This window comes from Corapipo altera, unplaced genomic scaffold, assembly GCF_003945725.1.
Source record: "Corapipo altera isolate COAL_440 unplaced genomic scaffold, ASM394572v1 22b, whole genome shotgun sequence".
In the NCBI taxonomy this organism is placed as follows: domain Eukaryota; kingdom Metazoa; phylum Chordata; class Aves; order Passeriformes; family Pipridae; genus Corapipo; species Corapipo altera.
In genome coordinates, this window is record NW_020884876.1 from 104,213 (window position 1) to 125,124 (window position 20,912).

A 20,912-nucleotide genomic window follows, 5' to 3' on the forward strand; every position below is an offset into this window, starting at 1 on the left:
AGTTCTACAGAGCTCAGAGCAAATTGATCAAAAATCTTAATATTCGCTTCATGTATTATCCAAGCTGAAAAGTGAAGCTAAAGACAGATGAACGCAATTTTTGTGCTCTATCCTGGCTTAGGATGGACCATCAATCTGAACTTCAAGTTAACAGTACATGTAATAATTTTGTTCACATAACTAGGAGTCATTCTGGAAATGCAGTTCCATTCCTGCTTTTCTTCATTTATTTCAGAACTCTAAAATACATGCACCTGCAAATAGCTTTGCATTAAGAACTGCTCTTTCTCTGGATAGACCAGCACTCACTGTAAACAATGTTCAATCCATGCCAACAGGACAAGAACAAGTTCTGGCATGAAGATGCAGCACATGAGCTCATTCAGTAACTACTCCAACACAGCTCCTTGAATCCTGGCTTTATTCAGCCAGCTTAGTGGGCATGTAGTGTAAATACAAGTCTTGATTCTCTAAGGAGTAGATATGGAGTGCAAATGCAACCTTTAGTCATGCTATTTGGTTCGAATTATGTTTTTTTGGGTATTTTTGTGACTATGCAATTTTGTGCGGACATTTTGTTACACATCGTGAACAACGTGTGCTGCTAGTGTGAATGTGCAATTTATATACCTCTGCAATTGTTCAGGGACAGCCACACGCTGCCAAAGCGGCAGACGCTCAATCCAACGAATGCGTCCGCAATGCCATTAAAGAAGTCCCGCCCCGCCCCGGGCGGTGCCGGAGCTCCGACCGCCCCCTCTCCCGCTCCCGCTGGGGGCGCTTCCGGCGCGTTAGCGCTGCGGCCTCTTCTGTTCCCGCCGCCCGGTCCGTGCCGTGGCGCGGTCCCACCGCGGGGCTGTGAGGGGGCGAGCCCGGCCCCGAGCGCGATGGCCCTCGCCGGCAGGACAGCGGCGTGGTGGGCGCGGCTGCGGAGCCCCTTCCCCGCCGCCGTCCCGCTCTGCCTTGCGGCCTGGCTGCCCGCGGCGGGCCGGCGGCGGTACAGCTCCCGCGGCAAGGTGCGTCCGCAGGGACGGAGGGGAGGAGGGAGAGATGGGTCGGGGACGCGGTTTCGCCTGCCCGGAGTTGTCCTGCGGAGGGCCTGCGTGTGGCAGGCGGCCTTTCCAGGCACGCCGTGTTGATGTCCAGGTGTCGGAAAGATAAACTGCTTGTTAATAGAACTGCCTTGTTGAGCTTTAGGGCTTGACGTGCTTCAGTGGTCTCAGATCTAGGGGCGAGTTTACGGGCCACATGGACATTCGGCAGAACTCCCAAGATAAGGAAGAAGCCAATAAAGCGAACTTAGCAAGTGTGCTGGGTGAAAGATAATTCTGGTAAGGGGAGATCACGACCACAGAGTCGTGACCACCCACCCATGAAATCCACCAGCTCTAGAAAAAGACTGTGCCTGGGGACTAACTAGCGTAAGTGAGGGAATCAGATCCCTATGTACATGAGAACATGTGCACATGTTCTTTTACACATTTTCTGATTATTCAAAGTGATAAATTCATTTGTCTGACTAAAGTGAAGCATTTTAAACAATGGTGACAAGTTTTTGTATCTCTATTCAACCTGTGCCTACTCTAGAGAAATTTTTTAAAGGCCAGGTCATATTGTACATAGAGACTGTAATCATGATTTATGAAAAGAAATTTCTGTTTTTCAGGAAAAATTAGATATGTCAATGTATCCAGTTGAAAGCATTAGAAACTTCAGTATTATAGCTCACGTAGATCATGGCAAAAGTACACTAGCAGACAGATTGTTGGAAATTACAGGTAGGTGTTCTCATTTTATACTACCTTTTCTTGATATGGAAGGTGATGTCTAAGTTTCTATATCTTTGATTGTTACTAAAATTTCTAATATCTTTCTTCTAATGCCAGGTTACTTATGCTTTTAGGCTCTCAGTTTTGTAGTGTCACACATATGATGGACTTTGTGATTGAGATCTGCCTACATGCAGGGGTGTGGAAGTGTGTAATTCACTCAAGGAAGTACGTGTTTTGGAAAGAGACTGGAAAGCCATGTACTTCCTTGTTCAAGATTTTACTCCTGTCATCCATTAGATCAGTACACAGCAAGTTTGTGATGTTTCCTGCCAGCGGTAGGGGTGGACTGTCACAGCCTAAAGGTTCTGGACAGTAGTTTTCAAACATGTCACTGAAAGTGAGGGACTTCAGCTGCTTATACTTAGATGAAAGTAATGATGTGTCCTGTTGTGAGCAAACCATTCTTAACTGCCTTCCATGCTGCTGGAGTTCACTGATACTGCAGCTGATTTGATGCTGCACTGTAAGTTTTAGAAATCATAGAATCAGCTGGGTTGGAAAGGACCTCTGAGATCAACAAGTCCAACACTTGATCCACTACTGCCATGTTTACTAGACCATATGGTGATGCAGCCCTACATTGATTTAGATTCAGTGTGTACAATAGCTGCCAGTAATTGAATGTAAATTCCGGGGATTCTCAGCTCATACATAGACTTGCTTTTTTTGTTCACTCTAAGCGTTGGTGAATTTGTGTTACATTAATCTTGACTTCACCAGAGTGCTTCTGGGACTTCAGTGGTTTTATTTCTATATTATTGTTGAGGATAAGGAAAATGCCCTGTTTAAAAGAAAAATGAGGAAAGAAGTGCTAAGGGATCTTCACAAGTGACTCTGAAACTAGACTTTCCTTGGAAGAGGTAGACAGAGGTTGCCTTAGAGGCTTCTCTAAAATAGGCTGTAAAGCAATTGCTGTATCTCTGAAGAGGATACTAATTTCAGAGCAGAGCTTAAATTAGCTGCTCAGAAATACTCTGGAAGAGTCTTGCTTTTCTCATTTCAGGGGTGAACAAAACCTGGGAGAGAAGCTTTTGATCAAAGTTATTTTTTTGTTATTACCTCCTATTTTTACCTGATGCCTGTGATAGAGTGGAATTTTGAATTCAGGTCTGTCAGTCTCTATGATAAAGCTATTCTTGCTCTTGAGATTGGTGCTGGTTGGAGCTGTGGGCCATGGAGCTGCTCTTCAGTGATGGGAGGTCAAGTTTAGTTAAATATAAAAATTATTTAGCATTGAATGGAATTTTTGCTTCCTAATCTCTAATTTAGACTTGGATGATATTGTGTATCCTGCTTATTCAGCACAGTATTTTATATAACTTAATACATAAAATTTACTTATCAAATGTAAAGAGTGAAGCATAGTTTTATTTTTGATTAAAAATCTTAATTTAGCTTAATCACATGGAAAAGCTTCATTTGCAGCTGCAAGTCCTGAGTTTTCTTGGTTAATGGCATTTATTTTGAGAGCTAATGTAGTAAATAAGATAATAAAGCTTTTTTTTCTTTCACTTTTGTAGGAACAATTTCCAAAACTGACCGTAATAAACAAGTGCTAGATAAACTGCAAGTGGAACGTGAAAGAGGAATTACAGTTAAAGCACAATCTGCATCTCTCTTCTACAGTCATGAAGGCATAAACTACCTCTTAAATCTTATTGACACGCCAGTAAGTTAAATATAAAGAGTGTTGAAATCACACAAAGCTAAATGTCTTTATATTTAAAAGCGGGAGATTTCTGGCTTTTTGTGTTTATTCAGTTCCTTTTTTTTTTTTTTTTCCAAAATGTGGACATACATATGAAAATATATACAAGTGAAAACACAGTACAGAAGGCTTTGCAAAAGACTCTAGAAATACCTGAAATTGTAAACATTTGTTTCCTCCCCAGGGCCACGTAGATTTCAGCTATGAAGTATCACGGTCACTGTCTGCCTGTCAGGGTGTCATACTGGTAGTGGATGCAAATGAGGTAGAGTTCTTAATTCTTTTCTCTTATTTAGAATTTCAGTATTTCCTTAAATAAACTAGAGAGAAGATTAGTCGTGTTTTGGTTTTTTTTTTTTTAATTTTTTCACCACTGTTTTTGCCCCTCATTTATCTCCACAGAAGTATTATGTTGCAGAAGAAGAGCGGTGGGAGTTCAGAAAAAAATCTAGAGACATACCACAGATCCATGACATAGCAGTAACAGCACAGGATTAGTGAAGAATACAGATCCTGTTTTTTGGAGAGTATGAATTTAGCAAATGGCAGTCTGGAGAACTTCTAGCTATTGTACTAACACCCATTTGAGTACCTTCAGTTAACAGACTAGAATATGAGGATTATGGAATCGTGATTTTAAATATGGGCACATTATCAATTAAATAATTTGTGAGAATTTTCTCTGTGGTGTATTTATGATTGTATTGTACAAGGGTCAAATGAATGCTAGTGTTTCCTACGTTTTATGAAAAAAACCAAGCCCAACTAACTACCTACCTATCAATGATTATGAACACTTGCTCCTTCTTAGCTTGATGGGCAAGTGGACTCTTTAAGGAAGCTTCGGTAATAAATATGTTCCCTACATGTGTTGATGTTTTTATATTTAATTTTTTTAATGTCACATTTAAATATTATGTGATTATTTGGTGTTCTGTATTTGTCTTTCAGGCAGAATGCTTACAAACTCAACTTACTAATTACATTTTTTTAATAAGCATTCTTTATTGCTCCTTTATATTGCCTAAAAAGTTAGGCCCATGTATCCATAATGAATATCCCCACGTAAGTAATCTTCCATTTGATCTGTTCTGAACAAAGGAAAGACAACAAGTAGATATTTTTAACTCCTTCTCTTCCCCCCATCCCCACTTCTGCCCTCTCTGATCCAGTTGTAATAATATTACTTTATATTCTCATTCATTAGCATTTCTGTCTCTTTGTTTTCCCTGGTCTGGTACTTGGATCTGGAAGGGAATCTTCCTTTTCTTCTAATCAGAGCTGTTTTGCTATCCTTATGAAAGAAATGTGAGGTATAAACTCTGTCATTTGTTTTCTTTTATGAAAGTAACTGTAAGGTAAGTTGAAGATATATTCCTGATGTGTGGAGTAATTAGAGTCTTATCACAATGATAAACATCCCTTTTTCTTTGTCAGAGTCCATTTGTAAATAGTTTGTTGAGAACAAAAAAATGTGTTCTTTGAGATACCTGTTATTTATTTCTGAATAGCCAAGATATAACATACACAAAAATATGTGCATAATGTGTGTTATGTTATCTATAATAATTCTGTGAAAGTGGTCACACATACGGTATTATTGGTTTGTCTACTTGTATTCTGATTATGGAAAACTATAATTAAGAAAGTTGGTTTTATTTCTCAGCAATTGTGTATAATCAATCACTTATTTTCCATCTCAGAAATAAAAAAGTGGATAGAATAGTAAAGTAATCCTAAATTGTATAGTAGGCCAAACACAAACACTCACCAAAACTCAGGAAGTTTCCGTGTTAAACTTTTATAATGCTTATTTTCTAGGGTATTCAGGCTCAGACGGTGGCAAACTTCTATCTTGCTTTTGAAGCACAACTTTCAATAATTCCTGTCATAAATAAGGTAATAAAGGTTTTAGACTTTCCTGTTAAATAGTTGGATTGTTTGAGTGTCTAGAAGACTGATAAGAAATGTGTCCTGAAATAGTATATAATGAAAGTATACAATTAAGTATATAATGAAAAAAATTGTCATAATATTTATAATATATAATACTACTACAGTGTAATAAGAATTTTCTGTATTTGTTGTCTGCTTAACATTTTACAGTAATTGCTTGGATGCTAAGTTTTAATTTCATAAAATACATGTGGGTATTTAAAAAACGTAGCACTTAAATACATGGCTTAGTGGTGGACTTTGCAGTGTCAGGTTTACTGTTGGAATTGATGGAGTTAAAAGTCCATTGATGCTAAGGAGGCTAAAAGAGCAGCAGCTCCATATTTAAAAAGTGAGTTGTAGTTTTAAATGAAATCCAAGGGTTATGTTTTATACAATTTTGAGGCCTATATTACTGTAATCACAAGATTAGTTACTGCTCAGCTTATGTGAATTGCTTTTTGTAGATGTATATTGTACTTAATGTTTGGCCCTGTAAACAGTGTAGATAGCACTTAATGATTTCAAATTATTTTGTAAACTAAAGATTTTTACCAACTCTTGGACAACAGTGTTTTGCCTAATGAAACAAGCCAAAAATAGACTAGTTAGTTACAGGGAGGATCCTTCCTGAAGTCAGGGAAGGAAGACTTTCTAAAATTAATCTTGGTCATTTCTTCAAGACAGACAGTATTTACTCATAAATACATAAAAGTTTCTTGTTGAACTTCTGGAAAAAAGTGCTGGATCACGTGAAAGAGTGATTGCTTATATATTTAGCAGTTTGGTTTTTTCAGATTGACTTGAAGAATGCAGACCCTGAAAGAGTTGAAAAACAAATTGAGAAGCTGTTTGATATCCCTACAGATGAATGCATAAGGGTAAAATCTCTTAAGTTTTATAACATGGCTGATGGTATAACAGTATCTGCTTTGTAGCTAGTGAAAGACATGTACATGTAGTAAATCGAAAGGGTGCCATCTGTCTGCATGTCTTCTTCTGACAGATGAATTTATTTAAAGTTTGTCTCCTGTAAAAGGGTGGAGAAAATACTTTTCAGTTGAAAATTCTAGTATGTTTTGATGAATAGTATCAGAGATTTAAAACTTTCTCATTGTCAGTCTATAAATTGTTTTCATTTCTATCATAACAATAATTGCTATTCACAAGAGAAAACATTTAAGAGTATAATCTATGAGAAAAGAAATGTTTCATAGTAATAGCATTCTTAAGTGTCCTTCTGACTGCTTTTATGGGTAGTATTATCTATGGCCACCGAGACTGTCTAAGTAAACGTGACACTATTTAATAGATATTGAATGAGTGTAAGTTGTTTCTTACAAAATTGTTGGATTTGTTTTAGATTTCTGCTAAAAAAGGAACAAATGTTGAAAAAGTTCTTCAAAAGGTCATTGAGAAGATCCCACCGTAAGTCTCTATTTAATTGTGTATCTAATTTACACTGTAAGGTTTATTAGGAAACCGTGATTTGCATTTGTATGGTGTTGGTAGTAGTTTTATACTTAATATGCATCTGATTTAAAGAAAATACTTTATAGAGAAGTATGAGAGTAATCTAATGCTTGAACTGGTTAAGTCAGTTTCAAATTTCAAATGAGAAAAAGTGACATTTCAGACTTGAGATGCCTTTAAAAAAATGAATGTGTGATTATCAGCAGAGAAGAATTCTTTATTCTTAAGAAGTTGGATAGGAAAATTAATTCAACCTGAAGTGAAAGATGAGAGATGAACCACTAAAGGTGATACTTTTGTGACTTTTTATAGCTTCCATTAAGTGTTTGCAGGTACCACTTTTGAACATTACATTGTTAAAATGATAAAGGTAATTTAAATCTGCTGTGTTTAGGGTTTCATATCCTGAACCCGACCTTTAAAATAGACTTGTGAGAACTTGATGATAAAGCTGCTAAATTACAATTCAGTTTCAGTCAGCATATTGCTTTTCATTCGTTTTTTCCTGCTATTAAGTAATAATGGTAAGAGAGGGTCTACAGAAGGACCACAAAGATGATCAAAGAACTGGGCAACCAGCCCTGTGAGAAAAGGCTCAGAGAACTGGGCTTGTTCAGCCTTGAGAAAAGAAGGCTTAGGGGAGACCTTATTGCCATATTCTGGTATTTAAATGGTAGCTACAAAGAGGTTGGAGACTCCTTTTTTACTAGGAGTCACATGGAAAAGATGCGGGTTAATGGGTATAAGTTAGTCCTGAGGAGATTTCAGTTGAACACAGGAGGAAAATGTTTCACAATCAGCCATTAGAATAATCTCCCCAGAAAAGTGAGGAAGATTCCCCAGTATTGGGCATTGTCAAGATTTGTCTGGACAGGGTGCTGGGCCATCTTGTCTAGACCATGCTTTTGCCAAGAAGGGTTGGACCAGGTGATCGTTGAGATCCCTTACAACCTGGTATACTATGATTCTACGGCAGTTTTGGGAGTGGGTGTGCTTGCTCACTCAGTATTGAATGAAAACACAATGCATAATATATTGGGGATTTTTAAATTGTTTTTGTTGTTGTTTGTTTGGTTTGTTTGTTTGTTTTTTGTGACAGACCCCAGTGTAATACTGCTGATCCATTGAAAGCCTTAGTGTTTGACTCCACCTTTGACCACTACCGAGGCGTCGTAGCTAATGTTGCACTCTTTGGTGGGGAGATTGCAAAAGGGAATAAAATTGTGTCTGCACACACAAAGAAAAGATACGAAGTCAGTGAAGTCGGAATTCTGACTCCAAATGAACAGCCAACACATAAGCTGTAAGTAAAATGTTCTTACAGTGGAACAAATCACAAGTTGGTGTAAGCTACAAAATCCTTCCTTTTCTGTTTGATTTTTGCGTTGAGTGATAAAAGCTGGGAGATGTTTTGGGTTTTTTTGTTGTTGTTCTTTGGTGGTGTTTTTTTTATAATTATTATTTGTAATTTAATGCTCAGTGTCAATCTTTTTCATTTTGGGCATGCTGAGGCAGAAGGTTTTGGGGACTGCTTTTTGGGCACTACTGGGGGAGGAAGCCATTCTGTCATCTGTAGTACATGGAACATCTGGACAGCTACTTTTTTTAAGACTAGCATTTGATATTCTTATTCAGCTGTCCAATTTATTTCTAGGAACTGCCTTGCTTGAGAGTGGAAGGGAATGGGGCTTCATCTTAGTTATTGCTGCAGCATATTTTAAGGGTGGAAAACTTAAAATCCATGAATACAACAGCTTCCAGAAACTGGCTTCTCATGGCAGCAGTGGGAAGAAAACCAGGTACTTAGAATTAGTGGAGAAGTTTTACCAGTTTGCATCCAAATATGTGTTAATTGCTATTGGGGGATTCTCAGTGACACTACATTACTGTGTCTGGCGGGTTGAGCCCAGCCAGCAGCTATGCACTCAATCACCCATTTGCTTCTTTTTTATTATGAAGCATGAGGTTATATGTCATGGAATATCTCTTTGACCAGTTTGGGTCTGCTGTCCTGGCTCTGTCACCTCCTAGTCTCTTTCCCACCCCATTTGCCTGGGGAGAGGCAGAGTGAGAAACATAAGAGGGCCTTCATGCTGTGCAAGCAATGTTCAGTAATAGCTAAAACATTGTTATCAAGACTGTTTAGTCACGAATCCCAAACACATCATCATACAGGGCTGCTCTGAAGATAGTTACCTCCATCCTAGCCAAAACCAGTACACTGTGTATTTTACTTGGTATCTACCATGGGTTCCCCTCCAGTTAGCATTATGTGCTGATGGAAGGTGTCTCGTTTCTTCCTCTTGATATATGAAACTTGCTGTTTTGGCAGCTGGGAACTGTTCTGGCTTGTGTCTTAGAAGGAGCTTCTCAAGGGTCTAGCTCCATCTTTTAAACTGGGAATAATACAGAATTCAAAATCCAGGACCAAAAATGTGCTGTTCAGCTGTAACAGAAATAGAACTGCCTGAGGCAGTTCACAACGTTGAGGTGAAACAACTTAAATCTGGCTTCTGGACTGTGGATATGGGCTTTTAGTGGGATGACTTTTTTGAATTTCTGTCTGGGCTAAATCAAGTAGGAAAATATTGGAAATACTACTAATGCCAAGAAGCATGTCTGTATAACACCAATTTTATTTAGATATGCAGGACAGGTGGGCTACCTGATTGCTGGAATGAAAGAAGTAACAGAAGCCCAAATAGGAGACACACTCTTTTTGTATAAACAGCCAGTGGAGCCTTTGCCTGGCTTTAAGTCAGCGAAGCCAATGGTTTTTGCAGGTGAGGAGTAAACCAATATAAAGTGGAATTACTTTTTTTCCCCAATTACAAGAGTAAGAGAGCTGTTAGAGCTTTTAAAAGAATACATGTGTGTATAAAGAGTTGTGAGGATTAGAATTTAAGCAGAGAAGTGTGTCATTTATGTACCTTTGTGTAATTTTCCCTGTAACTTAACAGACAGGATTAATAATAGTTGCTGACTGGTTTTATATGAGTACAAGACTAACATGTATTTTTTGCCATGATTATTGTTTCTAATTCCAGTAAATTCTTAATAGCTGGAAAAGAAGGATTGAGACCTAGAAAAATAAAAAAAAAAGTAATTTTGAGGGAATTCTTCATATTGATAATCAGGTTTCCATAATTATTGTACTAATACAAATGCTACAGAAGGTGGCTTTAGAAGGAAATAAATTCTGTATATCATTTTCAAGACTTGTGAACCAATGCGTAAAAACTCACTTGAACTGTCTCACTGAGATTAGGCAGTCAGTCAGTGAATGTAGAAAAGTGTAATCTTCTAAATAATGTTTTTGTGAGCACGTGTTGCTTCTTGGTGTAGAGTAATCTACATTTTCTGAAGATACAGTGATGTGAAAAGTGATAAAGTAGAACCTATTTTGTGCAGTAATTATACAAACAGCTGTTTTTATTTATTTCAAAAAATATAGAAACATTTGCAACTTTCAAATGACACGTTTTATTTTCCGTTGTCTTACCTTTGAAGAAACGTCTCAGTGAAATCTGTCCACTTTTTCATGCATGCTTATGCTATATGTTTACACTGCAGCCCTGTAAAACAGTGGTTATACTCAATTGTGCATCTTCCACAACTGTGAAGGATTAGATGAGTACAGTGATCCTACCATTATGCTTTAAGTGTTAATTCTGAGGTAATCTAAAACTTTATTATTATGTTTTGACTAATTTTTATGAGGAAAGAGAATCCTTTTTATTTTTTTTCATGTTTAAAAACAACTGGAACACAAACTAAGCTATTTCTGATTTTATTACTGTGTTCACTGTCAGAGGCATATTTGGAAGCTAAGTACACTCTAGATAAAGCTCTCTTTCACATCGCTTCTATCTAATATATTTTGACAGGAATGTATCCTGTAGATCAAACAGAATATAATAATCTCAAAAGTGCTTTGGAAAGGCTGACATTGAATGACTCCAGTGTAACTGTTCATCGTGACAGTAGTCTTGCCTTAGGAGCTGGATGGAGGTGAGGCTTTTATACTGCTTTAATTTTTAGAACTGTTCATAAATTGAGAATGCAGGTTTAAGTCAATCGAAGACAATTAAAATGAATTCAAAATTAGGAGCTTTGATTTAAATTAATGATAGCTAAAGATCAAAAGCATTTAATTTTCTTACATTCTCTGTTTGCACAGAGTGAAATTTGTTGTGATTGATGTTTTTTTTTCTCCAAGACACACAGTATTCAACTTTAGGATTATTTTGGTCCTTTGGAGGTTGTTTGCGATGCTTGATATTGCCACCCTATCAGTGTAAATATGTTGGAGGGTGAAAAAAATCCACTGGAATTCTAGGAGATATACAAATACTTTTACCAACAGGTTATTTATTTTCCAGATTGGGTTTCCTTGGTCTTCTACACATGGAGGTTTTTAATCAACGTTTGGAACAAGAGTATAACATGTCTGTTATTTTGACTGCACCAACAGTTCCATATAAAGCAGTTCTTTCCTCAGCAAAGTTGATAAAGGTATGTTAAATTCATTACAAATTTATATAAATAGCAGATGAGAAGCCTCCTGTAATAAACACCTGCAGTCTGTGTTTAAATGTAAGCTAGCACTGTATTTCATAGGAAGTATTAGAAACACCAGTATTTATTTAACTTACAACTTTTTTTAATTTTTTTTTTTAAGGATGTTAACTATTCTTCCTCCATCCACTTCAAGCACTCTTTTTATGTCTTACACTTGTCCCTGAAAATGGGAATATAGGACACATGTCTTGCTGTATTCTTTTAAGTACACACTGAGTGGACTGTATTAAAAGCAGGTGAAATAATCTTCCAGGCTTTATCAGGCAAAAAACATGAATGCTTTTAGGAACAGCTTGTAATGCTACTGTAGGCTGGCAGGGTCTTAGTAACTTAGAGGATAATGATGAAGTAAGAAGGAAGATCCTCACTTTACAGGTGTGAGAGAGATGTGGAAAGATGGATAGAAAGGCTTTTTGTATTTCTCTCATTTCCCAAGTAAATCCTGTAATATTTCTGTATAATAATATTTAAAGATATGCTGATAAGGGATTTCTATATGTGATGTAGAAATCTCTTCTGAATTTGTTCTCGTTTTAAACTTGGGTTGCATAATGCACAAACGTTTTCAAGCAATTGAAACATTTTTTAGCATTTTTTCAATGCTGTATTTGTCTCCTTTGCTACTTGTAAAATTATGCTATCTGGCTTACTCATTTCTTTTTAGGAGTATGGAAAAGATGAGATTACTATTATCAACCCTGCTCAGTTTCCTGATAAACTTTCAGTATCAGAGTATTTGGAGCCAACTATTCTTGGTACTATTGTAACACCTCATGAATATATTGGGAAAATTATTGCTTTGTGTCAGGTTGGTATATAGTTTTAGTTTTGTCTTTTGCATTTTTAAGCTCTTTACCTCTAGTAAAGATACTAGATAGTATGATAATAGATATTAGTACTTAAATAGTATCTTTGAGAGTAGTTATTAATTACTTTTGAAAGAAAAAATTATGTTTAACTTATTATTTGTAACATTCTGAACTACAGAATGCATATATTGAAAGTTCGTGATGAAGCTCAGACAATACAGTGCTTGGTCGGTTTCCTGAAAGAATGGAATCTGCAGCAGGGGAATAAGATGTACTGGTTTTTTTAGAAGTATATGGAAGAAAATACAACTTCCGTCAACACTTTACTGTGCACTCATGTATTTTTTTCAGTACTTCACTGAAGTAAATTTACAATAGTGATGGCCAAACACATTTCTCCAAGTATATTTGGAATATTTCTAATTGAAAATGTTTTAACTACCATGCATATTGTCTTTATATTATTTTTTCACAATATTGTTCTTAGCTTTTAACATTGCAGAATACGTAATACAGAACAGTACAGTACTTGTATGTCAATACAGTGAAGAATAAAATCTATTAAAAAGAATTCCTAAAATAGCTTTTAAGAACACCCTCCTGGGAGGAAAAAAGATGAGCCTGCAAACCCAACTGTGTAATACTCCAGTTTGTGTGAAAATCTAATTTCAGTGAGACTTTATGGACAAATAATTATACATTTAAAAGGCAGCAGGAAGCAGAAGTTGTTAAGGATTTCAGCAGTTCAGCATTTAGAGGGAATAGGCTTGAATCATATGTCCAGATAAGTTACAACCACGTCATTTATTGCAATGCTGCCATTTGTCCTGGGACTTCAGTGAACTACCAATAAGAAGGTTACTTTGGGGCTTACCATACAGGAAATCTCTTTTGTAGCTGGATAGCTGTTAATTTTAATTTGCTTTATATTTTTTTGTAGAAAACTTCTGTCAAGGGGAACTGAAACAATTTTTATTTGTCTAGGATCGCAGGGCAGTCCAGAAGGATATGTTGTACATTGATGAAAACAGGGTTATGCTAAAATACCTCTTCCCACTGAATGAAATTGTGTTGGATTTTTATGATGCTCTTAAGTCTCTGTCTTCTGGCTATGCAAGGTAACTACCTCCCCTGTCCCCCCTTCCTCCCTCAAGGGAGGTGTGGTGAAAAAAGATCTGAGGAACAGATATGGGAGGGCATGAGTGAAGAATATTCCTTTACGATGGAAAATCTGTGATGCAAATCTACTCTCACTTCACCTTTAGTGGATTAGGTTTACTGTGAAAATGGTTGGAAATAAGTATGGAAAACATCAAAAGTGCATCACTACCTAATAATCATTGTCTTTGGTCATGTGTGTATTTTTCAAGCACACCTCTGGAGTGGCACTGTCTCATCTGTATGAGTTAGGTGGTGCTTACTTGTCTGAAGTGACACAGGGCATCTTCTGTGAGAGGAATCACTGAAACTGTACTACTTATTGTATTAACTGTCTCTTGGTGGAAAAGAGAAAATAACCAAATTGGGTTTTTAAAGCTAGTAAAAACAACATGAGATACTTAAACAATACTTACTTTACATATGTGCTTTATTTTGGGAAAAAAGTAAATGATCTGTATTTTGAGACAAAATTTTCTGTATTTTGAGACAAAATTTTCTGTCGTGTGTGGCTTCTATGAATTCAGAGGCCAGTACAACACTCAGATGTTTGTGAAGAGCCTTTGTGAATTTAATGGAAGGGAAAATGTTGCATGGCACACGGCCTTGTGCGCCAGGAAGTGCAATAGCTCTCACAAACCTGGTATGTCAAGACATTAGTAAGATATATTACACAGTAGGAACTGGTATGCCTAATTACATTCTTCATTTTCTAAACATAAAAATGAATTTTATTGAAGGACTGAATTTGCTTTGAGTGTGTATTTTCTTAAATATGCCTTATATATGTAAGTAAGACATGTTTTGCCCAGGTTTGTAATATTTGCAGTAGAAGCATAAACAAAAGTGGAGTGGCAAGGTAGAAGAAACAAGGGGTTGAAGATTTTGAATTTCTCTCCAGATGTAGCTCCCCAACTACATAAAACCCAACCTGTTTATCAGAAGGTATCTCATTAGCAGATTTACGCTGGTTTTCCTTTGATTCAGGTGTGATTGCAAACAGTGTCACATTATCTTATTTATTTTTATTTCCTAATTGACTCCTTAATATAGCTTGTTTATCATTCTTCTGTTATATAAATATGTTCACATGACTATGATTTATTAAGCCAACTATGACAGAAGAACTTTGAAATAATCTCAAAAGATTTTCCTCTGTTCTGATATTTCAGATTTGACCAAATTATATTGGTATTGATGATCCTCCGCATTTATACTTACACACAAGATCGATCTATCTGTCAGTCTGTCTGTATCTTGCATACATTACCTCTGTAACTCTTGCATTTTAAGAATTTTTGCAAACTGACACACAGACAGTAAGTCCCATACCTACCAAAGGAGAGTTTGGCAATTAAGTGGAAAACTTAGTTGTCAGAATGATAATAGGGGTCATATAAGTGAGAGGATGAAAAGAAAGCAGTCCAGGATTAGTGTTTGATTCCTTTGTTATTCAGGACATTTACTGTTCAGAAGCTGTGTTGGAGGGTTCTGTTTCCTGGAGCTTGAAGGAGCCTCCAACTGATAGAAAATAAGTGTTTGAATAAACCCTTTAAAAAACTGTATTAAGCATGTTGATTTCTGCTTGATTTATCTTGCTTAGTGGATTTGAAGGATATCCTGGAAGTCAGGATGACATCTTCTTCTGCATTGGAGGGGACATTATGTGCAGTATGTTTCTAGCCTGGTTTTGCACTGGGGAGATGTACTGAGAGACTATTAAAAACAGTACTCCAATTTTACTAAAAAGTTCAAATGTTTCATTAAGAATTGTGTCTATAATTTAAAATTTATGGAACAAAGAACGCAGAATATAATTTTACAAAATCATCACTAATGTTTGTACTGTCTTTTTTTTAGTTTTGATTATGAAGATGCAGGATACCAAGCAGCAGACCTAATCAAAATGGATATTCTTCTAAATGGAAATCCAGTTGAAGAACTGTCTACTATCATACACAAGTAGGTTGACTAGATTCTTTATGCCAAAGAAATAAGACTTCCTATTAACTTCAATGAAAACATTGTCTATTAATAGGACTTGATGATCTTAAGGGACTTTCCTGACCTAAACAAATGTATGATTCCAAGTGATTCTAGGTGTAGGTATTACTCTTATATATGACAAATATGTATGAGCATCGAGGATTCGCCACATCATCACTTTCATCACCACTGAAAAAGAGAGGCATTTTGTAATATGAAAATTAGGGAATACATACCTTAATTAATAGCAATTTCTACTTCTCTTTCTCAGTTTAAGTGCTAGATATCATATTTTTTGTGGCAAATGTAGGGCACAGAGGTGAAGGAAAATGCATAATGCCAATCTTCTAAGGGGCTGGAAAAATTTTAAGTGCGGACCAGTCAAGGAGATGCCAGATGAATCATTTATGGTACTTCATACTGAAAGAAAGTTGGTTTTATTCTCCCAATAATTCCTGTTCTATAGAAGTTTGTTGTTATCTTGTCTCCAGCCTTAGTACCAGGAAAACGTAAATATTTACTGGATGCAATTACCTCAGAAATTTTTTTTGATAAAATGATTCAATTTCCATGACTGTCTCACGAATTACGAGTGAGGATAATGCCTTTCCCATTTCCAGCCTCTTCTGACAGTTTTTACAAGGTTCCCTTCTGTAACTTCAGCATCCCTTTCCAGTAATCCCGAGATCAACTTTTTGTGGGTTGTTAGTTTTAGCATTCTCAAAATACTAATTTATAGTTGCTAAATACTGATATATTTTCACATTTTTTTACATAAATGCAATATTGAAATCTTTGGAATTCCGTGACTCCAGAAGGTTGACATAGGAAAAGGAAACCCTTGCCTTGTTCAGATGGGTTATGGGGCTGGAGTGGTATAACTCTGTTGCATAAGATTGCTACTTAATGTGTTTTTCATAAATATGCGGTGTTTAACAATCTACCTGCATCTCTTACTCTGAAAAGATGCAGAGTGGAGCAGCTCACCTTGCAAAAGTTAGTTAGTTATGTAACATCTATTTCTTGATCAATGTAAGTTGCACCTCTGAACTGTTTCACTCACTAAAACTGATAGTCTTTCTTTTAGCTTTAGATTACTAATGACTTTTTTTTTTAACTTGTAGTCAGCATTCATTCTGCTCCTGCTGCAGCTATTCTCAGTCTTCCCACTGTAAAAATTGCATCTGTCTATATATAAAGCATTATGCTGAATTACATTTACAGAGATTACTGTAAGGTAGTATTAAGCTAGCAATTATTTGTTCTAATTATAAAAATAAATATCTGTATCTTCTGAAACTGTAATGCTTAATGAACATTACTTAAGTACTTCTTAAATCGTTTGCTCTGTACAGGTAGCAAGGAGTCACATTGTTGCTACCTGAAAATATGTAAAACTGATTTCAGCTGTATGTTGGTAAAAAATGTCTGCTAAATAAGGATATTTTTAGAGGGAACAGAGACCCATTTCTTTCCAATGGCTTATGAAAGTATGTTAGTAGCTTCTTTAGACCTTTTTGGTTTTTTCTCTTTCCAGAATCTGTAGCACATGCAGATGCTGAATATGTTTGGATAATTTTTATTAGCAGATGACAGGAGTACATGATTATTTTTCTTGTTATATAAAGCCAGATCTTTTAAAGTATTTCTGTAATATGTAGATATTTTGACCTTTTGGGCCTACAATCAATGAAAATTCTCCTTGACCTAGTTTAATATTTCATTTGAAGCTGTAACAGTATTCAAAATGGCTTCAGTGTGATGGATAATCAGGATGTTTATTATAAATATTTTAAGGCCTGCTGTTAATGCAGTCTTATCACCTGTTAGTATGAAACAGGTGACATACAGAGATCAGTCATTAGATGCAAAATTATGATCTGATTACCTTATCTTTTGAGCTAAAAAGAGGAAAACTTATACTAAAATCCTTTTATCAAACAGTTTGGTCTATGGACATATTTTTGATGTTGCATCACTCTTTCTGAAAACACTGGTTGACTTCCTTTTTCAGTGATAAGGCATATGCCACTGGTAAACTCCTGTGTGAACGTTTAAAAGAGACTATACCTAGACAGTTGTTTGAAATAGCCATCCAGGCTGCTATTGGCAAGAAAATCATTGCAAGAGAAACGTAAGTGAAGACCATCTGTTCCCTTTTTTCCCCTCCATAATTTAAGCTATGTAAAGTACAGATTTTTAATGTCTCACCAAGTTTTATACATTACAGTACTTTGATTTTAGTGTAAAGTTGTATTTTTCTTGTATATGCTACCAGACATCTTGAAAAAAAGAAAAAAAAAAACTAAACCAAATTTGAGCTGTGAGTGTGACTAAAGACTTTGAATTACAATTATACAAAGAAAATGTATTTTTTATTTTAAATTGCTTGTGGTCAGCATTGCACTTAGTGGATAAAGCATAATGTCCAACTCCTGTGTGTCCATTTCCTCTTTGGCAGTGGAAAAAGTTTCTTCCTACTGAAAAAACTTAGCTAGTTGTGGAATAGTTAAATCTCTGGGAGAGTCAGCAAAAAAAGAACTGATTTCTACTGTTCCAAAGGAAATATGTTGCAAGCTGAACAACAACTTTTTCTTAAGCAGCATGCACTTCTTTAGAGCAAACAGTTTCCTTGATGCTGTGTTTCTCAACACATTTTTCTGTTGCTGTTTAAATAGGATTTAAATTGTGGTAAAATGATTATAGGTAGGAATTTAAGCCAAGGTGCTGTAAGAATTTGTGTTTATATCTATACACACGTGGATGTAACACTTCCTATGAGCTGTAGCAGAAGTCCTAGATAAAAAGAAAGGCAAGACTGTAATTTTTTTATGTACACATTATACACCCTATAGGGTATTTCTAGAATTAAGAACTGTGAATTGCATCTTCTGCTTAAAACTTCATCTCTTGTATACAAAACATGACAATGTTATGATGCCGATGAATCTTACAAAACTAGTAGAAAAACAATTAGTATTTTGACAATTCAGTATTTAGCTTCATATATAGATGTTCTAATGTGTTAAAGGTATATATGTTATTTTACAGGCTGAAAGCTTACAGGAAAAACGTTGTGGCAAAATGTGTAGGTATTTTTCTTCTTTTTTTTTTTTTAAATGTTTCTGACATTTGTAAACCTGCTAAGATGATAGGCCCATATTTTCCTAGAAACCCAGCAAAGACATGTTCTGTTTGCACTCCTAAGTATCAGTGGAATTTTAACAGATACTTCTAAGCTTTTATTTTAAAATTCAACTCTTACAACGTCTAGCTGCAACTTGCAGTAAGAGGGGTCAGAACAAGTAATGGCTTTTTCAAAGTTACATGCTTGAGTGAACTCACCATGTTCTAATAGTTGAAGACAGAGTAACTGTATGTGTGTACACAAGCATATGTGTAACTTCACATTTCCTAAATTGTTTTTCAGATGATAAAGTATAAATGTGCTTCGTAATAAAGCTTTTAAATATTGAATAGTTGGCTATTGACAAGACTCAACAAAGCTATAGGAAAAATGTGATACCTCTTACTCAGCTTATATTTAGTTCTCTGAAGCAAATGTTGCAAATTATTGACCAAGTGTCCCTTTCTCACAACTGTTACAGAATTCTTTTGCTATGCACATGTGTGGGGTGGTGTTTTTTCAGTGTTGTACAAGGGTTTAGTTTATTTTTCTAGATAAAAGCACCTAGTGCTAGTCAAGATGCCTCAGTGTACCTGAGCTGGCATCCTGCTGCTGTTCCAAGGGGATATGGATCTGATGTATTGTCTAGTGTCAGCCAGGCTTATGTGAATGTGTATATTTAGGTCAGAATTCAACCTTCAGGTGAAGGTTCTAAGTGAACATGCTTACTTGCTCCCTTGTTTTTATGAGTGTTCTTTAGGCATAACTATTTGGAGTATAAAATAATCTTTTGTCTTAATATAACCAACCTTCCTGGCTTTTTTTAAGCCCTTGAATTTAGTGTTGCTGAAATGTACTGTAGCTACATTTGTCGTTTAAGCTTACTAAAATATTTTTCCTTTTCACAGTATGGTGGAGACATTACAAGAAGAATGAAGCTTTTAAAGAGGCAGGCAGAAAGCAAGAGGTTGATGAGAAAAATTGGCAATGTGGAAGTACCAAGAGATGCCTTTATACGTGTCCTAAAGAGAGAAACTGACAAGTAGAGATCAGTGACATGATCATTCTCTCAACTTCTTGCAGACAGGAGCATAGTGAGCTAATTAATATATGATTTATCAATGTGAGAGGGAATGTACTTGACTTTTAATGGTGTAAATTAAGTATATCTGGGAAGATGAACTGAAAGGATTGTGTACTTAAAACATACAGATACTTGTAGATTATTATGAAATTAAAGTTCACTTGACTGAATTTTCATTGTATAGTTTTCATTGTATTTCACTGTTTTCATATTTTTAATACTTAAAAAATGTTTTATTTCTGCATTGCAAGTCTACACATGAAAGAACAGGAACCACATGGCAAAAAGGTTATAAAAATAACTGAAAGGTGTGTATAGACAAACAATGCTGTGTTGGTTTGGTTTTTTTCTCGTAAAGTTTTAGCTGTTGCCATAACAATATCAAGCTGCTTCCTGTTTTACTACTTCTAAAGTTGCTGTTGTCAGGAAATCATCACGATGCTGGGAAATCACATTAGGGGGGAGAAAAAAAATCAAAACTTTTTTAATGTACCTCCCTCTGTACTTTAAACTTGTTGAAGTGTATAAGTTTACGATTAGTACAGCCTAGCTATACTCAGCTCCAGAGAAATCATAAGTTTTAATATCTTAAACCACAGGATATGTAACTGCTCCACCAAAAGACCAATTCCCTTAAAGAATTCCCTTGGCATGAAGGTTTGGTTAGAACATGTCTTTGTGTACTTGAAGTTTTATTTCTATTGTTAGTGAGTCCTCAGCTGAAAGCTACAGTGTAGTGTGCTTAACATACAGTGTACACAAGGCAATCATAAATGCAAGTTAATGACCCTGCTATATACAATGTTTACAACTGCTTGCCCACCTCCAAAAGCTTTTAAGACAGACTCTTCCATGCTTTTGTAATTTCACAGAACCATAGAACAGTCCAGGTTTGAAGGGATGTTAAAAGACCATCTGGTCCAACCCTTTATGTGAAAGGCGAGCCTAGATGAGACTCTACCATATCCTGAGGAGAAAATGTGATTTGTAATTAAGGCTACCTGCCTGTCATCTAGGTGAAGAGTTAAATTCTTCAAGTTCTGCTTTGTTGCACTTTCTCTCAGTGAGTATTTTACACAAAGACGTGATCCCACCGTTTCCCCCCCAAAAAGTCTAAATCAGTGAACTCTCATCTTCCTCCTTTGGTGCCTAATCACTCCCTGAAGCCCTGAAGTATTTATGCATGACAATTTATATTAGAAATGAAACAATTTTGAAA

The 20,912-nt window shown here is 36.0% G+C and overlaps 1 protein-coding gene across 2 annotated transcripts; it reads left to right on the forward strand.

The window, feature by feature from the left end:
- The first annotated feature begins 858 nt into the window (after nt 1-858).
- Nucleotides 859-19,863, forward strand: GUF1 (GUF1 homolog, GTPase). 2 transcript variants are annotated; one of them, XM_027635575.1, is made up of 17 exons: nt 859-1,016; nt 1,667-1,778; nt 3,353-3,501; nt 3,725-3,805; nt 5,362-5,439; nt 6,273-6,356; nt 6,839-6,903; nt 8,048-8,251; nt 9,592-9,731; nt 10,836-10,959; nt 11,331-11,463; nt 12,194-12,337; nt 13,323-13,456; nt 15,357-15,458; nt 17,497-17,616; nt 18,534-18,570; nt 19,518-19,863. In XM_027635575.1, exons 1-17 carry the CDS (start codon nt 888-890, stop codon nt 19,653-19,655), a joined length of 1,974 nt encoding a protein of 657 aa, XP_027491376.1. In that variant the 5' UTR covers nt 859-887; the 3' UTR covers nt 19,656-19,863. The 2 variants fall into 2 exon arrangements, with proteins under 2 accessions (XP_027491376.1, XP_027491377.1); XM_027635576.1 differs by lacking the exons at nt 859-1,016; nt 1,667-1,778; nt 3,353-3,501; ... (3 more) ...; nt 6,839-6,903; nt 8,048-8,251 and adding an exon at nt 8,627-8,747.
- The last annotated feature ends 1,049 nt before the right edge of the window (nt 19,864-20,912 follow it).